Here is an 18965-nt window from a genome sequence, read left to right as displayed (position 1 = left end):
GGAAAGGTATCAAAATCTACAATGGTTTTTTGTATTTGTTATCTTATTTTTTACCTGTCTTCAGCTTTTGGAAAGAATTTTGAATTACTCAAGACCTTTGTGCTAAGTATGTTAGGGTGGTGGGTTCAACATATCAATAAACTGACTGACTGGTCCCCAAAACTTGTTTTATTACTTTAGATTTATTATTTTTTAACCACTAGGTGATAAAATTTTTTGTCAGACTGCCTATGAAACTATTTTACATTTGTAAAATTTTCAACAGTTCATTTGTAATTATATTTGATACTGTAATATTTAAGGGAAACAGCAATTCTAGTCCATAGTTCCCCTAAAGTAGGCTCCAGAAATTACTTGGTCCTCAATCAACAAGGTCCTCAGTGTGCCAGATGAAAGCCAGTGTCTGAGTTGCATGCAACCCTACCAGACTTAAGGATACCAAACCTTTCTAAACTGCCCAACGTTCTCCATGACGATTTCTTTGCTGTACAACAAACCCTAGTTATGAACTATCACTATTAAAGATGTGTCATTAAGTATGACTAAGTGTATCACTAATCTTGAAACTTTTCAAAGGTGGGGGTGGGGGAACTAAAAATCAATTGTGGGTTTTGATTGAGTCCCTTTAAAGGATGAGGGTAGTCAATATTACTAAACTCTGCTGCAAACATCCTAAGTACATACATGAGCATGGTGTGTTCTAATGAGCCTCTGCACAAAGATAGGCTCCACCCACCCTCATAGAACATTTTGCTTTAACTTCCAAATAAGATTGAGACAAACCAGATCACTTAAACCCAAAATAGAAAAGCCAATCAAAAATGAGACCTTTTTATTGGTTTTTGAGCCACATCCAGCAGTGCTCAGGGGTTACTCCTGGATCTGTGCTCAGAAATCACCCGTGATAGGCTCAGGGGACTGTATAGGATGCTGGGGAATGAACCTAGGTCCATACTGGTGGGTCAGCATGGTGCAAGGCCCTACCACTGTGTTATCACTCTGGTCTCAAGAATGACTTTTCATAATGAGAATATGTTTAGTTTATTATCAGCTGAAGATACAAACACAAAACACTTAATTTAAGGAGAATGTGAAAACATTAGGCAACCCTAGAGTACTACTAACAAATACAATCTTCACCTACAAGTAAAAATCAAGCCATTCAATCATTTTGGTCTTCATCCCAGTCTTTCTTTCCACTTGGAGGCTTGGGCCCACCGGCTGGTTTTGCCATAATGATCTGTTAAAAAAAAAAAAAGAAGCAAAATCACAAGATCATACTTGGGAACACCTTTAGAAGAATGAGTTATTTTCCCACTAATCAGATTCAAAACTAAGCAACTCAGCAATCTTATTTTATACCATAAAAAACTAGCAGTTTTGTTAGCTTCCACATGACAGGAGTGGCAATGAAAAACACACTTATTAGTAAAGGGCATTCCAAGATACGCACTTCAAATGATCCAAAAAGCTGAACGTGAAAAATATTGGCATGCATGCATCGCTAGTACAGTGTAAATCAGTTTAGCACCTGATTGGCCATTTACATATGAAGATCATCTTGCCAACCATCTTTATCCCAATTTCCTTGGGAATTCGGAGCTTTAGGTCCACCTGCCAGTTTTGCCATTATTATCTATAGCAGTTGATAAACATATATATTAAATTAACACTAAGGTTTCCTACTACCAAGTTTTCTAGCACATTCACATAGCAAGAGGCATGTGCATAAGCAAAAATCTAACACCAACTTCCTTGATAACTTAAAACACAACAGTCTCTATTAATTTAAAATGCAGTGACTCAGTATTTGCCAAGTCTACTCTCCAGTAAGAAGTTTATGTGGGGCTGGGAAGAGTATGTCAGCCTTAGGCTCAAATTTAGAACAAATTTAAATTTGCTTTCCTCAAAGTAGCACTCAATTCTAATTACCACCAAACAATAAAACTTGAACTATATATTGTTAATTAAATTTATGTGATACCTTTGTTCCAAACATTTGGCTTATATCTTAATACTGATGTCCTAACAGTCAATTCCAACGTATTTCATTACCCCTTTTGAAAAGATTCAATTAGACATGCAAACCTGACATTCTTTAGAAAATTTTTTTTACCAGTAGCTAAAATCAAATTGCATTAGAATTTTACAAAAAACTCTTCCCTTTCTTTTTTGGCCACACCTGGCAGTGCTTGGGTTATTCCTAGCTCTGTACTCTGGAATCACTCCTGGTGAACTCATGAAACTAACCTTATGGGATGACGAGGATCAAATATGGGTTAACTGCATGCAGGCAAAGGCCCTTCCCATTGTTTTATTATTTTAAAATCTACTAGGAAGTAATTTTAAGAAAGTATTAATTTTTGGGGGGAGATTTTTTTAGGCCACACCCAGTGGCACTCAGGTTAGTCCAGGATTTGCACTCAGAAATCGCTCCTGGTTGGGAGGGAGCCTTAAGGCATGCTGGAAATCAAATCTGTGTCCATCCTGGATCAGCCGCATGCAAGGCAAATGCCCTACCACTGTGCTATCACTCTGGCCTCTCTAGATTTAAAATTTAAATAACAATTATCAGAGGCTGGACGACAGCACAGTGGGTAGGGTACCTGGTTTGCAAACAGCCGACCCAGGTTCAATCCCTGGCATCTCTTATGTCCTCCGAGCTCCACAAGCAGTGATTTCTAAGCCCAAGGCCAGGAATAACCCCTGAGCATTACTTGGTGTGGTCCCAACCACCCCCTCAACTCAAAACCCCAACAAAACAAAACAAAAATAATCATAGTAACTGGGCTTACAGAAAATTAGTGAAATTAAAACAATTTATCTAGCACTCCGTTATTCAGCACTTTTTTGTTTCTGGATCACACCCGATGACCCTTAGAGGATACTCACGGCTCTGATCAGAAATCACTCTTGGTGGGCTTGGGAGACCATATGGAATACTGGGGACCGAACCCAGGCCAGCCACATGTACAACAAATGCCCTATCTGCTGTGCTATCGCTCCAGCCTCCATTCAGCCTTTTTAAAAACTCAATTTACAAGTACTTTTTTTTTCAGAACGCTTATTTTACTTGAACCTAATGTAACTCCATCCACCACTATCGTTAATTATTTAATGCAACATCTGGCACCCGAACTCTGACCTGAAACCTGGACCCAACAAAACAGCGAATATGGTGAGATTTCTGCTCTTCTGTTTGATTTTGGCTCTTTTCAGATGGAGTCAGCCTAAAGTGTTTGGCCACGTGAAGCAATATTCAAAGATGGCCGCGACCCCTTCTAGGGGCAAAAATATCAGTAAAACAGGGGAGTTGAAAACTTGTATCACTCCCATCCAAGACTCAGGACTGAAACTTTGTTGCCGAAAATCCTTTTTCCAAAAACCTCGGCCTCCTCAGATACTGATGGATGGCCTTAATTGGAAAAGGTTCAGAAAGAAAAGGCTTTTACAAGCGGACTGATTTTCTGAGAATGACCTTCGGCTTGAATTTGGATTTCAACTTTGAAAATTTCGGACTGGACTTTTAGAACTCTGAACATCCAAAAGCCCCCTGCAAAAAAGCTGTGGCCTTGAAACCTGTTTGCAAAGTGCTGCCCGGAGGGGAGAAAAGGCAGCTGCAATCAACCAAGAACTCCGGCCCTGTAGCAGAAAAGCAGTGAAAAGAACCTAATCCGGCCCAAAGCAGCGAGCCTGGGATCTGCCCTCCAAATCAGAAAGGTCAACAACGCCAGGGCCTGGAACTATGGAAGTAAACCACGTGGTGAGAACAGAATGGGACAAATTAATCACCTGGATTTACGGTTTTAGGTAACGGTTTTAGGTGTAGGGACTAAGTGGATAGTCATATATTTTACTCATACTTGATGGGATAAGTTTTAGTTAGTGGTTTAAAAAAAAATTAAAACCGTTTAGTCCATTTAAAGATCTGATTTCTAACCGCCTGCATCTTTGTCTTAAGTCATTTTCTTTATAATTCAACTGTGTTTTGTTTTCCATAGCTAATATTTTCAATTGCGAAATGTTTTACTGTGTGTATTTTAATGTACTTAGCCTGTTTTTAAAATGTATGTTATGCATTTATGCTGTAGTACTTGTGTGTAGGGAAGGTTAATAGGAACAGAAAGTTCCCCCAATATAGTTTAAAAGTATAGGAACATGAAAGTTCCGGAATAGTGCTTGGTAGAAAAGCATTAAGAAAATTTTAAGTTACAGGTGTATAGTATATTTTGCAAAAATGTTATGTTTTTGAAAAGGGCTGGTATGTTAATTTTCACTTTATTACATTGTTGCATGAAAATATTAACCGCCTTTAGCTAAAGGTGGAGTCAGGATTACAAAAGGTTCTTTTATATTTCAGAGAAGGGGGAGATGTAACTCCACCCTTGATTTAGGTGTAGCTACCTGAGACCCGCCCATTTCTGGGAGGGGTCTTGGGAACCAGATTTTATGTGTAACCTTATCTGCAAGACCCAGCCAATTCCTGGGAGGGGTCTTGGAAAAGGTATATAAGGCCTTTGACAGAGGGGATTAGGGCTCTGCCTTTTGGTCTTTGGCCAGCATGGAGGTCAAAGGGAAGATGGCTGAAAGGAGTTAAGATGCAGGGCAAGCTAAGAATAGCAAATGCTTGGGGCCGGGTAGGTGGCGCTGGAGGTAAGGTGTCTGCCTTGCAAGCGCTAGCCAAGGAACGGACCGCGGTTCGATCCCCCGGCGTCCCATATGGTCCCCCCAAGCCAGGGGCGATTTCTGAGCACATAGCCAGGAGTAACCCCTGAGTGTCAAACGGGTGTGGCCCAAAAACCAAAAAAAAAAAAAAAAAAAAATAGCAAATGCTTAAAAGGTTATGATATAGGCCACACACATGTGGTGAATAGGGTATGAATAAAGTTGACGCTTCCTGATCCCTGTCTCTGGATGAGTGATTCCGCCTTTCACCTAAACCTGGGACCCGCCAGCTGGATGGGGGTTGTGAAGCCACGTGGCCTGGGATGGCAGAGAAAAATCTCTCCATCCATCCTTCACCATCTACCACCATTGTTAATTATTTAATGCAACACCTAAGATAGCAAATGCACTATGTATAATTGGGTTTTGGGACTATACCCAGTAGTATCCATAGTCCTGGCTCTGTGCTCAGGGGACCATGTGGAATAGCAAGGATTGAACCCAGTTGGACATATGTAAGTCTGCCTGCTAATGTCGCTTCAGCCCCTATACTATTTTTTAAGGGTACGAGCTCATTAAGTAACAATAACTGGCTTACTAAAATTTGAATGGACTCTTCAGATACATTTTGTATACACAGTGAGTGGATCTCCAATACTATAAAACATGAATTCCCAGTATAAATATAAGCTTCAAAACTGCCCGAGTAATACAAGGCCAAAGTACTATGCTACTATTATCTGGCTTCGTTAGTCAAGAAGTTCCTTAGAACTTCCCTAGCACAACTTTAAGCCAGGTGTCAATGTCCATTAGTTTCTCCTGTCCTCTTTTTTTCTTTTTTGGTTTTTGGGTGACACCCAGCAGCGCTCAAGAGCTACTCCTGGCTCTACATTCAGAAATCTGCGCAACGCAGACACCCTGACACCCTGCGCCACTGCTCCAGCCCCAGCCAAACTTTTATTCATAATTCCTGGCATATACAAACATTACATTTACTTAAACACTTGTTTACTTAAACCATATTTTATTACTGAAACACTATAAAAGTCCTACTAATTTAGAAAATACCCAGTTTCTTGTCTGTTTTCAATTCAGTATAAATATAAATATAAAAATTTTTCATGTTTGTCATCTTGAACTAAGGAAAGTTGAAAATTAAAAGAAGTAACTTTTCTTCCATTAATTTCTACTTAGCTATAATCTTCCAAGATAAATCTAGCATGACTTTTATTTTACAGGTTTAATTATAATTTAAGTACTTACAGGTGTCAATAGTTTATGATTAGGAGGGCACACATAATAGTGCTCAGAGATTTACTCGTGATGGTGGGGGTAGGCAGCTGTGGGACCATATGGGGTACTGAGGACTGAACTGTACTAGTTGCATGCAAGGAAAGCACTTATCCACTATACTATTTTTCGAGTACCACTTCTAAAATAACAGCATTTTGAAAATTTGTGAAAGTTATTTTATCTCTCAGTAGTCTTCATATTTCTATTTCTCCTTGCTGAAAATAAAGGGCAAAGGTAGAAATGATTTTCAACACCTTTAAGATCTTTCCAAGACATAATCAGTTACAGTAGAAAAATATATCTGAGGGGTGAATGACTGGGTTGGAACAACACTCAGCAAAATTGGGGTACCAGGAATCAAAACTAGGTCAGTCACATTCAAGGCAAACACTTTTACTCTTGGTTGGCCTATCAGAAAAGAAAATCTGGGGGCTGGAGTGATAGCACAGCTGTAGAGGTTTGCCTTGCACACTGCTGACCCGGGATGGACCCAGGTTCAATCCTTGGCATCCCATCTGGTCTCCTAAGCCACCCAGGAGTGATTTCTGAGCACAGAGCCAGGTTTAACCCCTGAGCTTCTGGGGTTAATTAATTTCATTTTAAATTATTTTATCAGAAATGTTATATTCAGTAATAAAAACAAATGCCTCCTTAAGCAGTCTAGGAAATAGCTAGGCAAAGCAGGTTCCCCTAGATATACTAAAATATGAAAGGTCCTTACACAGAAGGAAACCAAAAACCAAAAAATAGATAAAAATAGAAAAGAAAACGTAATTGCCTGTAACCTATCTCAGACCAGAAACTTTATTTTTATTAAAGTCGATGCTACTCTCAATATCTATTTCCAAGATTCCTTTAATAGATCATGCACTAACTTTCTTCTTTGGATTAACTGTATGAAGATGTTTCAGGACCAAAGTCTAAAATCAATCTAAAGTGGATGTTTTTTCCATCTTTAATTGCTAAGAATGTTAAATGTTTCTTTCACTGGGAAGATCTTGGTTTTTAAGTGAGCTTAAATATATACATATTCAACCAAAAGAGGAAGAAAAAAAATTGGGGAAACATAATCCCAATATGAAGGCAAATACTTTGATTAGAATGAGAATATCATATCTTCACTCTATTAGAAAAATAATGAGTGATACTCATTAATTAATATTTCTAAGATTTTTTTTTTTATCCAGGACACACCCAGCAATGTGGGTGCAGGGGAGAGGTGACAGAGGGTCATGCAATGCTGGAGAACCTAACTCAGGGCCTCAGGTGCTCTACACCTGAGCTATCTTTGAGGAAAGTTAGTGTATATAAAGATAATTTTTCCTTTACACTCACCTGATCCACTCTAAGGACAGTAACAGCAGCATTAGTAGCCAGTTTGATAGCCCAATATTTTCCCAGATAAGTATCTAGGATACCAGCTTCTAACATATCCTTTACAGCAGGAACTTCAGCCTGTTAACATAAAACATCCACTTTCATTTTAAATTCTTTTATCAGAAATATTATATTCAGTAATAAAAACAGATGCCTCCTTAAACAGTCTAGGAAATAGCTAGGCAAAGCAGGTTCCCCTAGATATACTAAAAAATGAAAGGTCATTACACAGAAAGAAAACAATTCTCTAGGGCAATCTCTTAAAACTTTCAGTCAGGATATTTTGCTGGAGAAATACAACAAATCAGTGTTGCCAGAGGCATTCCAGCTTATTACATGTTTGATTTTCCATTTCTGGTCACAGTATATTCAGACAACTTTTTTTGGGGGGGAGGGGGACTTTGGGCCACACCCAGAGGTATTTAGGGATTACTCCTGACTGCGCTCAGAAATCACTCCTGACAGGCTCGGGGGACCATACTGGGTGCTGGGGATCGAACCCGGGTAGGCAGCATGCAAGGCAAATGCCCTACCACTCTGCCATCTCTCTGGCCCCCAGACAACTTCTAATATTACCAAATGTTGGGGCCAGAGCAGTAGTGCAGTAGTAGGGCATTTGCCTTGTACGTGGCTGATCCAGACAAACCTGGTTCGATCCCCAGCATCCCATATGGTCCAAGCCAGGAGCACTTTCTTAGTATAGCCAGGCGTAACCCCTGAACATCACCAGGTGTGGCCCAAGCCCCCCATTTCTACATTCAATTATATTCCACCACATGGGTAATGACTGAGTTTAAGAAATGAAGCATCAGGCAAATCAAAAGCTTAAGTAAAATTACTTGCTCTCATATCAGAGTAATCTTATTGATTTAAAAAAATTCTGTACTATGTTTTATATATCTACAAGAGCAAACAATTAAAAGTAATACTTTCTCACATACCTCAATATCTAATCCAACATTTTTATTTCCTTCTTGATGCACTGCATAAAGCTTAGAGATTATTTCATTGGCCTTAACTCCAGAATTTTCCGCCAGTGCCCGGGGGATAGCTTCAAATGCCTCAGCAAACTTCTTAATGGCATACTGTTCTAGTCCAGGGCACGTCTGAAACAAAGAAAATTTATTATTCCACGTATTTTATTTAAGCATCAAGAAGCAAGTCAATATAAACTGAAAACTCTACCTCTCCATAGGATGTTATCTGTTTGGCTAATTCAATTTCTGTTGCTCCACCTCCCGGTACAAGACGTTTATCCTGCCGACAGATCAAAAAAAAAAGAAATTTTTACTTCACCAGTTCGTTACCTCACTTCAAATCACAAAGTTTTTAAGACTGAGTGATTCTGGACAAATTACTTTACCGTACAGAGCAGCTGGTGTATGACAGGGAAGACCAAAGTAAAGCAAAACAACCAACCTACATTTCCAGCAACTGAAGTACATTTTAGTCGAGAACAGCAGTCACCCCCTTACAACAACCTCGCATGTGAGCATCTAGCATAAACATTTTCGAAAATGATCATATTCATTGTAACGCATAATTTAAGGTTAAGGGAAAAAGATGCTGTACTTACAGCATCATTTATTTTAAAGTTTGAAATGTCTAGATGTGTGAACTTTTTGAGGCCTTATAATTCACTAAGTGAAAATGACTAATACTGACCCGTGTGAGAATTTTGAAAGTATTCACACCATCATCTACTGCTCTTTCTATATCATCCATCAGATTATCGGTAGAGCCTCGAAGAATTACAGTAGAAATGGCACCATCTTCTTTTTCTGACAAAAGTTTCAAGTATTTAAACATTAAAATAAAAGCAAACAAACCAAACTTGTCTAACTTGTCAGATTACTACACACCATGCTTGAAAACCACCACTTGTGTGTCTCCAACTTCTGAGAGGTAAACATTGTCGCAATGTCCCATTTCTTCTAGGACGGGCGGTGTCTATAAAGCAAGTGACAATTTTAATAAAAATAACTCACTGGGCACAATTATTTTTAATGTGCTCTCGAATACATACCAGCCTAGGAAGAGCTGTAGCACCAACTGTCTTACAAAGTCTTCTGAGATCCCATTTTGAGTTCAGTCTTAAAAAACAAAACAAAACAATGACTTTAATTAGTTTTCATCTCATTGGTTAACACAATCAAATGCAGAGATAAAGTAGAAACTATATTCTATCAGACTTTTGACCTGAAGATCTAAGTCCTAAATACACAGCTGCATCCAGAAACAGATGTTTAGGGCATTAACCTAGAATTGGGAGTTTCAGGATGTTAAGGGTTTCTATAGTTCTAAACCACTATGATAATCCTGAGATAAAGAAAAGCTTCTGCTTTACTTTGGGCAACTATTGTTTCATGAAGGTTAAGAATAGTTTTACTCCACATCAGGTGAAACAGGCAAAGTTGTCTTCCCAGTCCCATAAATACATTCATGGACTCTTATGTTCAGGCACCCACACCCTAGTTCAGTGTGCATAGGCTTCTTTTATCCAATCACTTGAGATACTGCTTTCACCTTGAATACATCCTCATCCCCTTCAAATAGCTTGATACGTAATCATTTGTTCACTCTTCATGTTTCTCAGGGTTCTTCCCTGTTCAAGACTAGAAAATCCTTCTGCTATTTAATCTCTCCTTTATGATCAACTTCACAGTATTTTTTCAACTTTATTTAATGACTGACTGATTGGTTTGTGGACCACACCCACTAATGCTCAGCTAATACTCGAGTCACTGAGTTTTCCCAGTTTTTAGGGTAAAAAAAAATTAGGCAGCGTCGGATTATACTTGAGTATATACAGTGTTTTGAATGTACCTGTTTTATAGCCTCACTACCAAAGGAGTTACAGAATAGGATAAAAGAACAAAGGTCTCTTACCTCACCAACATGATCTTGTATTTGTTGGCATAATGCAGAGCCATGTCTGCGACTTTGCCACCTGTTACTATAACATTTGCACCAGTATCAGCAATAGCCTTGACTTGTGCATCCATGAGATTTTCTTCGCCCTTACTGAAATTCATTAATTCCTCAGCAGTTTTTATCAAAACCGTTCCCTAGCAAAACAAGCAGACATGACCTTTAAAATCAATTCATGTTACTTCTTAGTCTTTTGACTACGATCAAGTAGGGGTTTCAGAACTATCATAGGCAACATTTTATGAAAGAAACAAAGACTTGGTAGAAAACAGATAATTATGAATTTATATTGAAGCAGAATATAGTCTGTATGAAACAAATAGGAATACAGTAGGTTCTTACACACCTTCCAAAAATGGACACCTTTGATCTCTTACATTAGCATAAAGGATGAATGAATATTGCTTGTTTATGTCAGGAATAGAATTTGGGGCCTCACACTTCTTTCCAAGTGGGACATCACTGAATTAATCTTTCTCCTATAGAACTATGCTGTGCAGGCCTCTTAAAGTATACCTACCTTTGTCTCTGTTATCATTCCATCAAAAGGACAAGAGTACACTGCTATTTTTGCATCTTTGACAGACATTATATCACCTTCAGTTTCCTTCTTAAAAACCATTCCTTGCAATACTGAAGAGGCATGGATACCTGAGCCCTACGAAGATGAACATAAAAATGTTACCTAATGAAAACCATGGGCTGTTGTTGAGCTGCATGTTGTAAATCCATCCTTTAGTATAAGTAATACAAGCACTTAAGCAGTGTAATATTAGGGAAGATAAATACTAGGGAAGTAGTAGACATAAATCTGTTCAATGATGCAAACACTGGTGGTAAGCCATTATTCTGGTAAGTCCTTCAATGTGTTTTGAAAAGAACTAAAGACAGAGCAATTTCTTGAGACCATTAGTTAGTTCTTCAAAGTGCTAAGTGTACTTATATAGATGAGTTTGTCTATAGAGGACAAACTAGGGAACAGAAATTTCTATCTCACAAACTTAAGATTTAAATGGGGAGGGAGAGTAGTACATGCATTCAAAAAATGCAAAACACACATAATGAATACTAATATATAAACACTCAGCTCACCCATGTGTATGTGTGTGTATATATATATATATACACAGATATCAGCTAATTGTAAGTAGCTATAGCAAGAAATGCAAATGTACAAAACTACAACTATAGATTTTACTTTGAATCCAAGAAGTGTGCGTGTATATGTATCTATTTCTTGTGAAGCAAGATAGTTTTTACTGAAATTATTTAGAAAGATGAGAGAGAGAGAGAGAGAGAGAGAGAGAGAGAGAGAGAGAGAAGAGAGAAGAGAGAGAGAGAAAGCACATGTTCAAGAGAAAACAGACTTCTCCAGAGTAGATATAGAAGAAAAGTAATAAGACAAACAAGATATGCCTTCTAGGGAGAACACTACTTTGAATAAGCCTGAAATCAACATTTGGTTGATTACTAACATTTGGGTTTAACACTTCACTATTAGAGACCTCCCTTTCATTCAACCTGTCTTTTATATATAATTTATAACATGAAAAATGATAGTGTTTCTGTATCATTCTCCTAGAGTCACATGGATACCCTAGTAAACTTCAATAGTAAAGTCACCTTACATAGCAATATCAAAATGCTGTATGTCATAAGGCAGGAGATTGTCTAAAACTTGAGGTAAAGCTTGTATCTAAATAATATTTTTCTTTTTTGGAAAACATGATCTATTTTAGATAATGCTAATGCCTTTTCTAAACTTACCAGGATTTTACAAACTCTGATGTTATCAACATTGAAATGGCCGGAATCAGGAAAAATAGATACTGTTAAGAAAATGAGAAACAATAAAAAAAGTATTATGGGCATCTGAGAAAATTTCAGTCATGGAAAAACATGTTTTCATTGACTGATATTTACTTACCACATGCCTGAGCAATAAGTTTGGCCAGAAACACTTCATTACCATACTGCTTGCTCATTACAGAGGTACGAAGCAGAGAAGACACTTCATCAACATCTCGAAGATTTTTTGCAGAACAACACACCAAATCAGGAAGAATTTCATGGGCTTTTCTGCAGGCTATTTCATAACCTTCAATAACCTTGAATATAAAGAGCAAAAGCAGTCCTTCAAAAGACAGAATTCTGAAAAGATTCAAATTATCTGGGTACTTGGCAATCAAGTGAAAAGGGCACAAACGAAGCAAGCATCTATTTACTGGTAAGGACTACCAAAGAGATAGTACATTGGGGAGGGCGCCTGCTTCATGTGCATCCAACTAGGTTTAATTTGATTCTGCAGATGGTTCTTTGGACACTGCCAGAAGGCCCTTGGTGGTCAGTTTTATAATGTAGGGTCAAATTTGTCATCATCTTATTCTATTCGATTCTGTTACTGTCTATCACAGGTAACTAGGGTGATTTTACCTGTCATCCCTCTGGCTTACTTTGTTTAACATGATACATTATTTTCCAGTTCCACCTGTTACAGCAAATTACATTTATCATCATTTTGTATCACTTCTTAGCAATCCATGTGTGCATATCAATAGGTATAGGTGTATGTATCAATCCCAATGTATATATCAATCTTCTTTATCCCTTTGTGAACTGACAAAATGCTGAGGACAATTTTTCCCAAATAAGGTTAATTTTATTATAGGCCTCAATGTGTGTACCAACTGTGATGCAAATATACTATAATGCAGCACACACAGTTGGCTATTCCTATTTAAGTTTAAAACAGTGCAAATTAGATAACAGACTATAAAGTGAGACTTGCCTCTGAAACTGATAGGCCAATTCTCAGAAGCTCTTCAGCTAATTCTAGAAGAGCTCCAGCAAACACCAGGACAAAGTTGGTACCATCTCCAACCTCTTGTTCTTGCATATGAGAGGCCATTACAACCATCTTAGCAGCAGGGTGCTGTACCTGGTAGAAGCAATGTGAATTAAACTTCAAATTAGAACATTTGGTTAAGTTGGGTAAGTTAAACCTAAAAGAACTCTAATGAGGACGATGAATGAATTTACCAAACTATAATCATACCAATTTTTAGTTAGGAAAGTTATTATCCAAATTAAAATAGGGTTTCTTCTACATTAAAACATTTAACTTGTAATTTTCGCATTATCAAAATACTTGTTTCTTAAAGAAATAACTTACTTCTAGCTCTCTTAAAATGGTGGCAGCATCATTTGTCACAAACAACTTCTCCAAGTGGTTGATAACCATCTTGTTCATTCCTTAAAAACGATGAAAACAAAAGAAAATACATCACTCAAATCCTGCCCAAATGCCTAAGAAAATGCAATGTAAAACATCATGAAATCTAGTAACATTATCTAGCACTTGATTATCTAGCTTTAAGATACATCCAATCAAAAACAAAAACAAAACAAAACAAAAAAAAAAAGAAAAAAAGGGGCCGGGCGGTGGCGCTAAAGGTAAGGTGCCTGCCTTGCCTGCACTAGCCTTGGACGGACCGCGGTTCGATCCCCCGGCATCCCATATGGTCCCCCAAGCCAGGAGCAACTTCTGAGCACATAGCCAGGAGTAACCCCTGAGCGTTACTGGGTGTGGCCCAAAAACAAAAACAAAAGAAAAAAAAAAAGATACATCCAATATATTATCTTTCTATTCTGGTATATATGCATGCATCCCTTAAAAGACACTTCAGATCTGGGCTGAAGAAATAGCACAGTGGTAGGGCATTTGCCTTGCATGCAGCCCATCTGGGGGGGGACTGGGTTTGATTCCCAGTATCCCATAAGGTCCCTCAGCCTCCCAGGGGCAATTTCTGAGTGTATAGCAAGGAGGAACCCCCAAGCGTGGCTTGGTGTGGCCCAGAAACCAATCAATTGATCATAAATACATAACTAAAGTTCAAAAAAGACATTTCAGATAACAAGTAGTTTAGACAGTGGCCACAACAGGCAATACTATCTAGCCTCTATCCCTGTAAAATAAATATGCCAGCAGGTCTGCTTAATCATATAATTTTTTTTATTTTTTTATTTTTTGGTTTTTGGGTCACACCCGACGGTGCTCAGGGGTTACTCCTGGCTCTGCTCAGAAATCACTCCTGACAGGCTCAGGGGACCATATTGATTGTCATGAATTGAACAGGGGTCTTTCCAGGGTTGGCCATGTACAAGGCAAACGCTCACGGCTGTGCTATCTCTCAAGCCCTTAATTACATTTTATAACAAACCAAAGAATCACCTAAGGCTAACTTTAGTAATGCATGATCATCTTATCATAAATGATAGATTCAAGATGGGGGGGGGGGGCAAGGATATTTTAACACCTGGCTGTGTTCAAGTATCACTTACAGTGATGCTCTGTGGACCTGTATGCACAGGTTTAGTTCACTGTAAATACCTTAACCACGATACTATCTCTCTGACCCCAACATTTCAGAATTCATAGAAACCAAACTAATGGAACGAAAATAACCAATCAAAAGTATAGTCAGTCTATTTTGTAAGTATATATCGATTAAAGTTAGCTGGAATAGGAAGCAGGAACTTTTCTTCTTGAAATGGTACTTTATGTAAGAGAACTGGCTGAGCATGTGTCACAAGCATGAAAATACTATCTAAATACAAGAGGCATAATTTTTTTACTCTCACTAAGATCTCTATTTTTCAAAGAGTTGTAGATGAAAATCTGGAAACACTTGGAATGAAGCAGGAGAACACATGCCTGAAGTTCATTCTGCAGCATCACCACCGCCCCCCCATGCCCTCTGTTTGGTGATCCCAGAGCACTACTGGGCCAAAAGACCTTTCTGTGAGGCCTATCTATGACACTGATAGGGTCAAGCATCCAATTGTTGCTAAGAGTAGTCCCTACTTAAATAACATCCACAATACAGCAATATTGTACTGGCATCAGCGAACTATGAAAGGCACTTTAATGCCATATTATATTAAATTACACATAATAGCCCCAGAGCAAGTTTGAAAAAGTCAGCACACAAAGTTCTATTACTGTATCTTTAAGTAACAAATTCATAAGTTACCATTGGGTCCATATGCTGTGCGAGTTGTTTGGGCAAGTTCTTTGCAAGCCTGAATGTTCCTGTATACAGCTTCTTCTAATCCTGAAAAATGCTGCAAAGAAAAATTTCTGATTAGACAGAAAAGTGAAACGAATTTTCTCCACCGGTTGTTTGGGAACAGGAATAATAATAAAAATAGTACCCATCTCACAAAATTGTTGAGATAAGCAAGGTTAATTTAATTTACATTAAGCAGGAAACCTGCAAGATTCATGCAAGGTAAGCGCTCTACCTATTGCTCTGGTCCAAACACAACATTTTTAGGGACCACATGCATTTATACATGAAAATACAGTCCAGGGGCCGGGCGGTGGCGCTAAAGGTAAGGTGCCTGCCTTGCCTGCGCTAGCCTTGGACGGACCGCGGTTCGATCCCCCGGTGTCCCATATGGTCCCCCAAGCCAGGAGCAACTTCTGAGCACATAGCCAGGAGTAACCCCTGAGCGTTACCGGGTGTGGCCCAAAAACCAAAAAAAAAAAAAAAAAAAAAAAAAAAAAAAAGAAAATACAGTCCAGCATGCAAAAAAAAAAAAATAGGAGCTTAGTATTTTCCAACTAGTCAGTGAAATACAATGTTGTTGCTTTGTGCTGTTAAGTTTGTAAATACAGTAGGTTCTCTGTTCACTAGGGGCTCCCACTTAACATTTGTCTTCAAGGACAAGTATACAGATTTTTTTGAAAGGTGGATGAGAATGTTGAACCACACCCAGCTGTACTCACAAACCCATATGCTGGCAGGGATCAAACCTTGGCCTCTTTCAGACAAAGCACTAGCTGAACTATCTTTCCCATGCAGCATATTCTTTAATAAACTCTTTTAAAATGTAACTCAATAAATGCACATATATAAAAAATCTGCTGAAATCACTGAGTTTCATAAATTCTACACAGATCTTAAAAACTGGGATTTACTTGTGGCCTTAAATAGGATTCACAAATTGCCTCAGCAAATATGGTTACTAACCAAGGGTTGAACTTTCATCAGAAACAATTCCCTTTTTGGTGGAGGGGGCCACACCCGGTAATGCTCAGGGGTTACTCTGGCTATGAGCTCAGAAATCACTCCTGGCTTGGGGGACCCTATGGGACGCAGGGGGATGGAACTGTGGTCCGTCCTAGGTTAGCTCATACAAGGCAAACGCCCTATCCCTTGCGCCACCGCTCCGGCCCCCATCAGAATCAATTTTAACCACCTGGCTGGCTTTTACTTCTGCTTCTTCCCAACTTCCATTTTAGGAGAGAATAGCTACCCCTCCCATAAACCCCATCATATGGAACTCTCCACCAGTTTCCCATCTGAGAATCAAATATAAATCCCTCTTCAGGGCTCTAAAGACCCTAGTGTCCTGCCTCTGCTGGCCTTTCAGTGAACTCTGACCATACTTCCCCCTATTTCTTTTTGTTGTTTTTGGGCCACAACTGTTGACACTCAGGGGTTACTCCTGTCCATACGCTCAGAAATCGCTTCTGGCTTGGGGGACCATATGGGATGCTGGGGGATCAAACCGAGGTCCGTCCTGGGCTAGCGCTTGCAAGGCAGATGCCTTACAGCTTATATTTCTAACAGGTCAAAAGGACTGCCACCTCAGATTTTTGTATCTGCATAGCCTCAGCCAGGTACCTGTTTCTTCATGGCTTTTGTCTAAATGTAGATTCATTTAGCTAAAAGCTGTCTTGGGGATAGGAGAGCTGAACTCTTTTTTTTTTTTTTTAACTTCCTGTCATCCTACACTGGCTATTTCTTTTCTCATAATTTGAGGTGAGCACTCTCCCATCCACCATTACAAGCAAACAGCTGATGCTTTACCAACATTTAAATTAAACACAATGTTTATATAGTTTGAGTGTTTTGGGGGCCACATCTGGTTGTGCTCAGGGATTAAACCCAGGTCTGCCACAAGCAAGGAAGAGCTTACATCCTATACTATAACTCCACTATCTTATCATTCTTGCATCCTGCCAAAAAGAACCTTAATTCCAGGGATGAAGAAATACTGTATTGCAGAGGATAAGGCACTTGCCTTGGAGAGTTTGGTTCAATGCCTGACCTCACTTAGGGTCCATCCCCAGCACCGTTGGATGTGACCCGAACTCCACCTCCAGCCCCCCCTACTTTGCTTTTAAAAAAAATCCTGCTGCAAATGGACTCATACAGTACTTCTTTAAATACAAGAAACTGACCAAAACAAGGGGTTGGGGTAGGGGGAGAAAAGCCAAAGTTTTAAGAGCCCAGGGGGTAAACATTAAACTATTACGCATTCAGGAAAATATATTTAGGATTAAAATAAAAGGAAAATTTCACTGTCCTACCAATAATAACCTACATAGCAACCATGTGTGTATGTGTTTGTAGATTCCTAACGTAAAGTCGTACGTTCAGTTAGCTGGAGGCACTTGTTTATGCACTGAGAACTTCCTCTGTGCATTTCTGTGTGTGTGGTATAATACGGTAATACTTATAAACTTTTTTATTGAAAAAAGGTACTAAGCATATATACACATACATATATGTATATAGATACACACATGCACACATACACTAAGGTATTAGCTCTAGACACTTGTTTATGCACTGAGAACTTCTTCCGTGGGTTTCTCAGTGTTTGGTATATATCATATGGTAACATTTATAAAGAAACCTTTTTATTGAAAAAAAAGCATATATACACATACGTATATACATATATACATGTATAAACGAGCACAACATACATGCACACATACACCAAGAGGTCAGGTACAAACACACAAATATCATATACACGCATATATGCCACTGCATGCACAGATAGATGATGCACAGCACAGACACACAGAAGGTCTGCAAAACGTTGATCTGAGTCTAGGTGCAAAAGGAACCTGGCAGTTAGTTTCACGGAGTGGAGTGAAGGACATGTAGCCCAGTGGTGGCCCTTGTAATTCATTCCATTGCCCCAGTTCATGGAGGTTTTGCATTTTCCGTGGGGCTCACACATGCACGCGCCCTCGCTGGGTGGGGCCGGGCTAAGTGACCCACGTGGCTCGGGGCCTCCGTCTCCATCCACCTCCCAAGGCCAGCTGGGTCCCAAACCCTCATCAGGCCGTGCCCCGGATGTAGGCACTCGGCCCTCGGACTTCTTCACCCCCTGGCTTGGAGACTATATGGGAAATATGGGACTCCGGGGGAATCGAATCGCAGTTCATCCTCGGCTAGCGCGCAAGGCAGATGCCTTTCCTGCTTGCGCCACCGCTCCGGCCCCACTTGCCTCTTTTTTTTTCTTTACTTTTTACCTACCTTCGCGCCCTCCTTGAGCATCTGGGCAAAGCCCGGGGCTTTGGGGACGTGAAGCGCCATAGCTCAACTAACACACACCAGCAGCCGCCCGTCCGTTCACAAGCTCGCGGTCAAGCTCCCGCAGGAAGTCGCGCGCGCAAGGCCTCCTGGGAACGGGGGGTCTCGCGAGCTTGGACGCGCCTCCGGTTCAGGCCGTGATCTCGCGAGAATAAATAAGCAGCGCCTACTATACTGGATGGATGGATGGATGGATGGATGGATGGATGGATGATCCCCGAGCTGGTCGAACCGAAGCGCCGAGCGCCCGATTCCAGGCCCATACGCATGCGCATGGCGCCGCCTGGTGGTCGAGTG

At 39.6% G+C, this 18965-nt stretch overlaps 1 protein-coding gene across 1 annotated transcript; it reads right to left on the bottom strand.

The window, feature by feature from the left end:
* Positions 1–1016: 1016 nt before the first annotated feature.
* Positions 1017–18752, bottom strand: CCT8 (chaperonin containing TCP1 subunit 8). The gene is made up of 15 exons (XM_049785851.1): positions 18612–18752; positions 15300–15390; positions 13439–13518; positions 13055–13204; positions 12194–12374; positions 12034–12095; positions 10787–10924; positions 10225–10403; positions 9362–9428; positions 9198–9285; positions 9001–9116; positions 8521–8592; positions 8277–8441; positions 7294–7413; positions 1017–1240 (listed from the first exon to the last, which is right to left on the bottom strand). The coding sequence occupies exons 1-15, from the start codon at positions 18669–18671 to the stop codon at positions 1163–1165; spliced, it is 1647 nt and encodes a 548-aa protein (XP_049641808.1). The 5' UTR covers positions 18672–18752; the 3' UTR covers positions 1017–1162.
* Positions 18753–18965: the final 213 nt, after the last annotated feature.

This window comes from Suncus etruscus, chromosome 13 (assembly GCF_024139225.1).
Source record: "Suncus etruscus isolate mSunEtr1 chromosome 13, mSunEtr1.pri.cur, whole genome shotgun sequence".
In the NCBI taxonomy this organism is placed as follows: Eukaryota; Metazoa; Chordata; class Mammalia; order Eulipotyphla; family Soricidae; genus Suncus; species Suncus etruscus.
The sequence above is the reverse complement of the archived record's forward strand: the minus strand, read 5'-3'. Positions and strand labels throughout refer to the sequence as shown.

What these genes read in the sequence shown, in the direction of transcription:
- CCT8 (XM_049785851.1), bottom strand. Translation starts at nt 18,671, where the DNA reads ATGGCGCTTCACGTCCCCAAAGCCCCGGGCTTTGCCCAGATGCTCAAG. An exon ending in CTACAGCTCTTCCTAGGCTG is followed by an intron (nt 9,286 to 9,361) that starts GTATGTATTCGA and finishes CTTGCTTTATAG; the next exon opens with ACACCGCCCGTCCTAGAAGA. An exon ending in AGATAACATCCTATGGAGAG is followed by an intron (nt 8,442 to 8,520) that starts GTAGAGTTTTCA and finishes TCTTTGTTTCAG; the next exon opens with ACGTGCCCTGGACTAGAACA.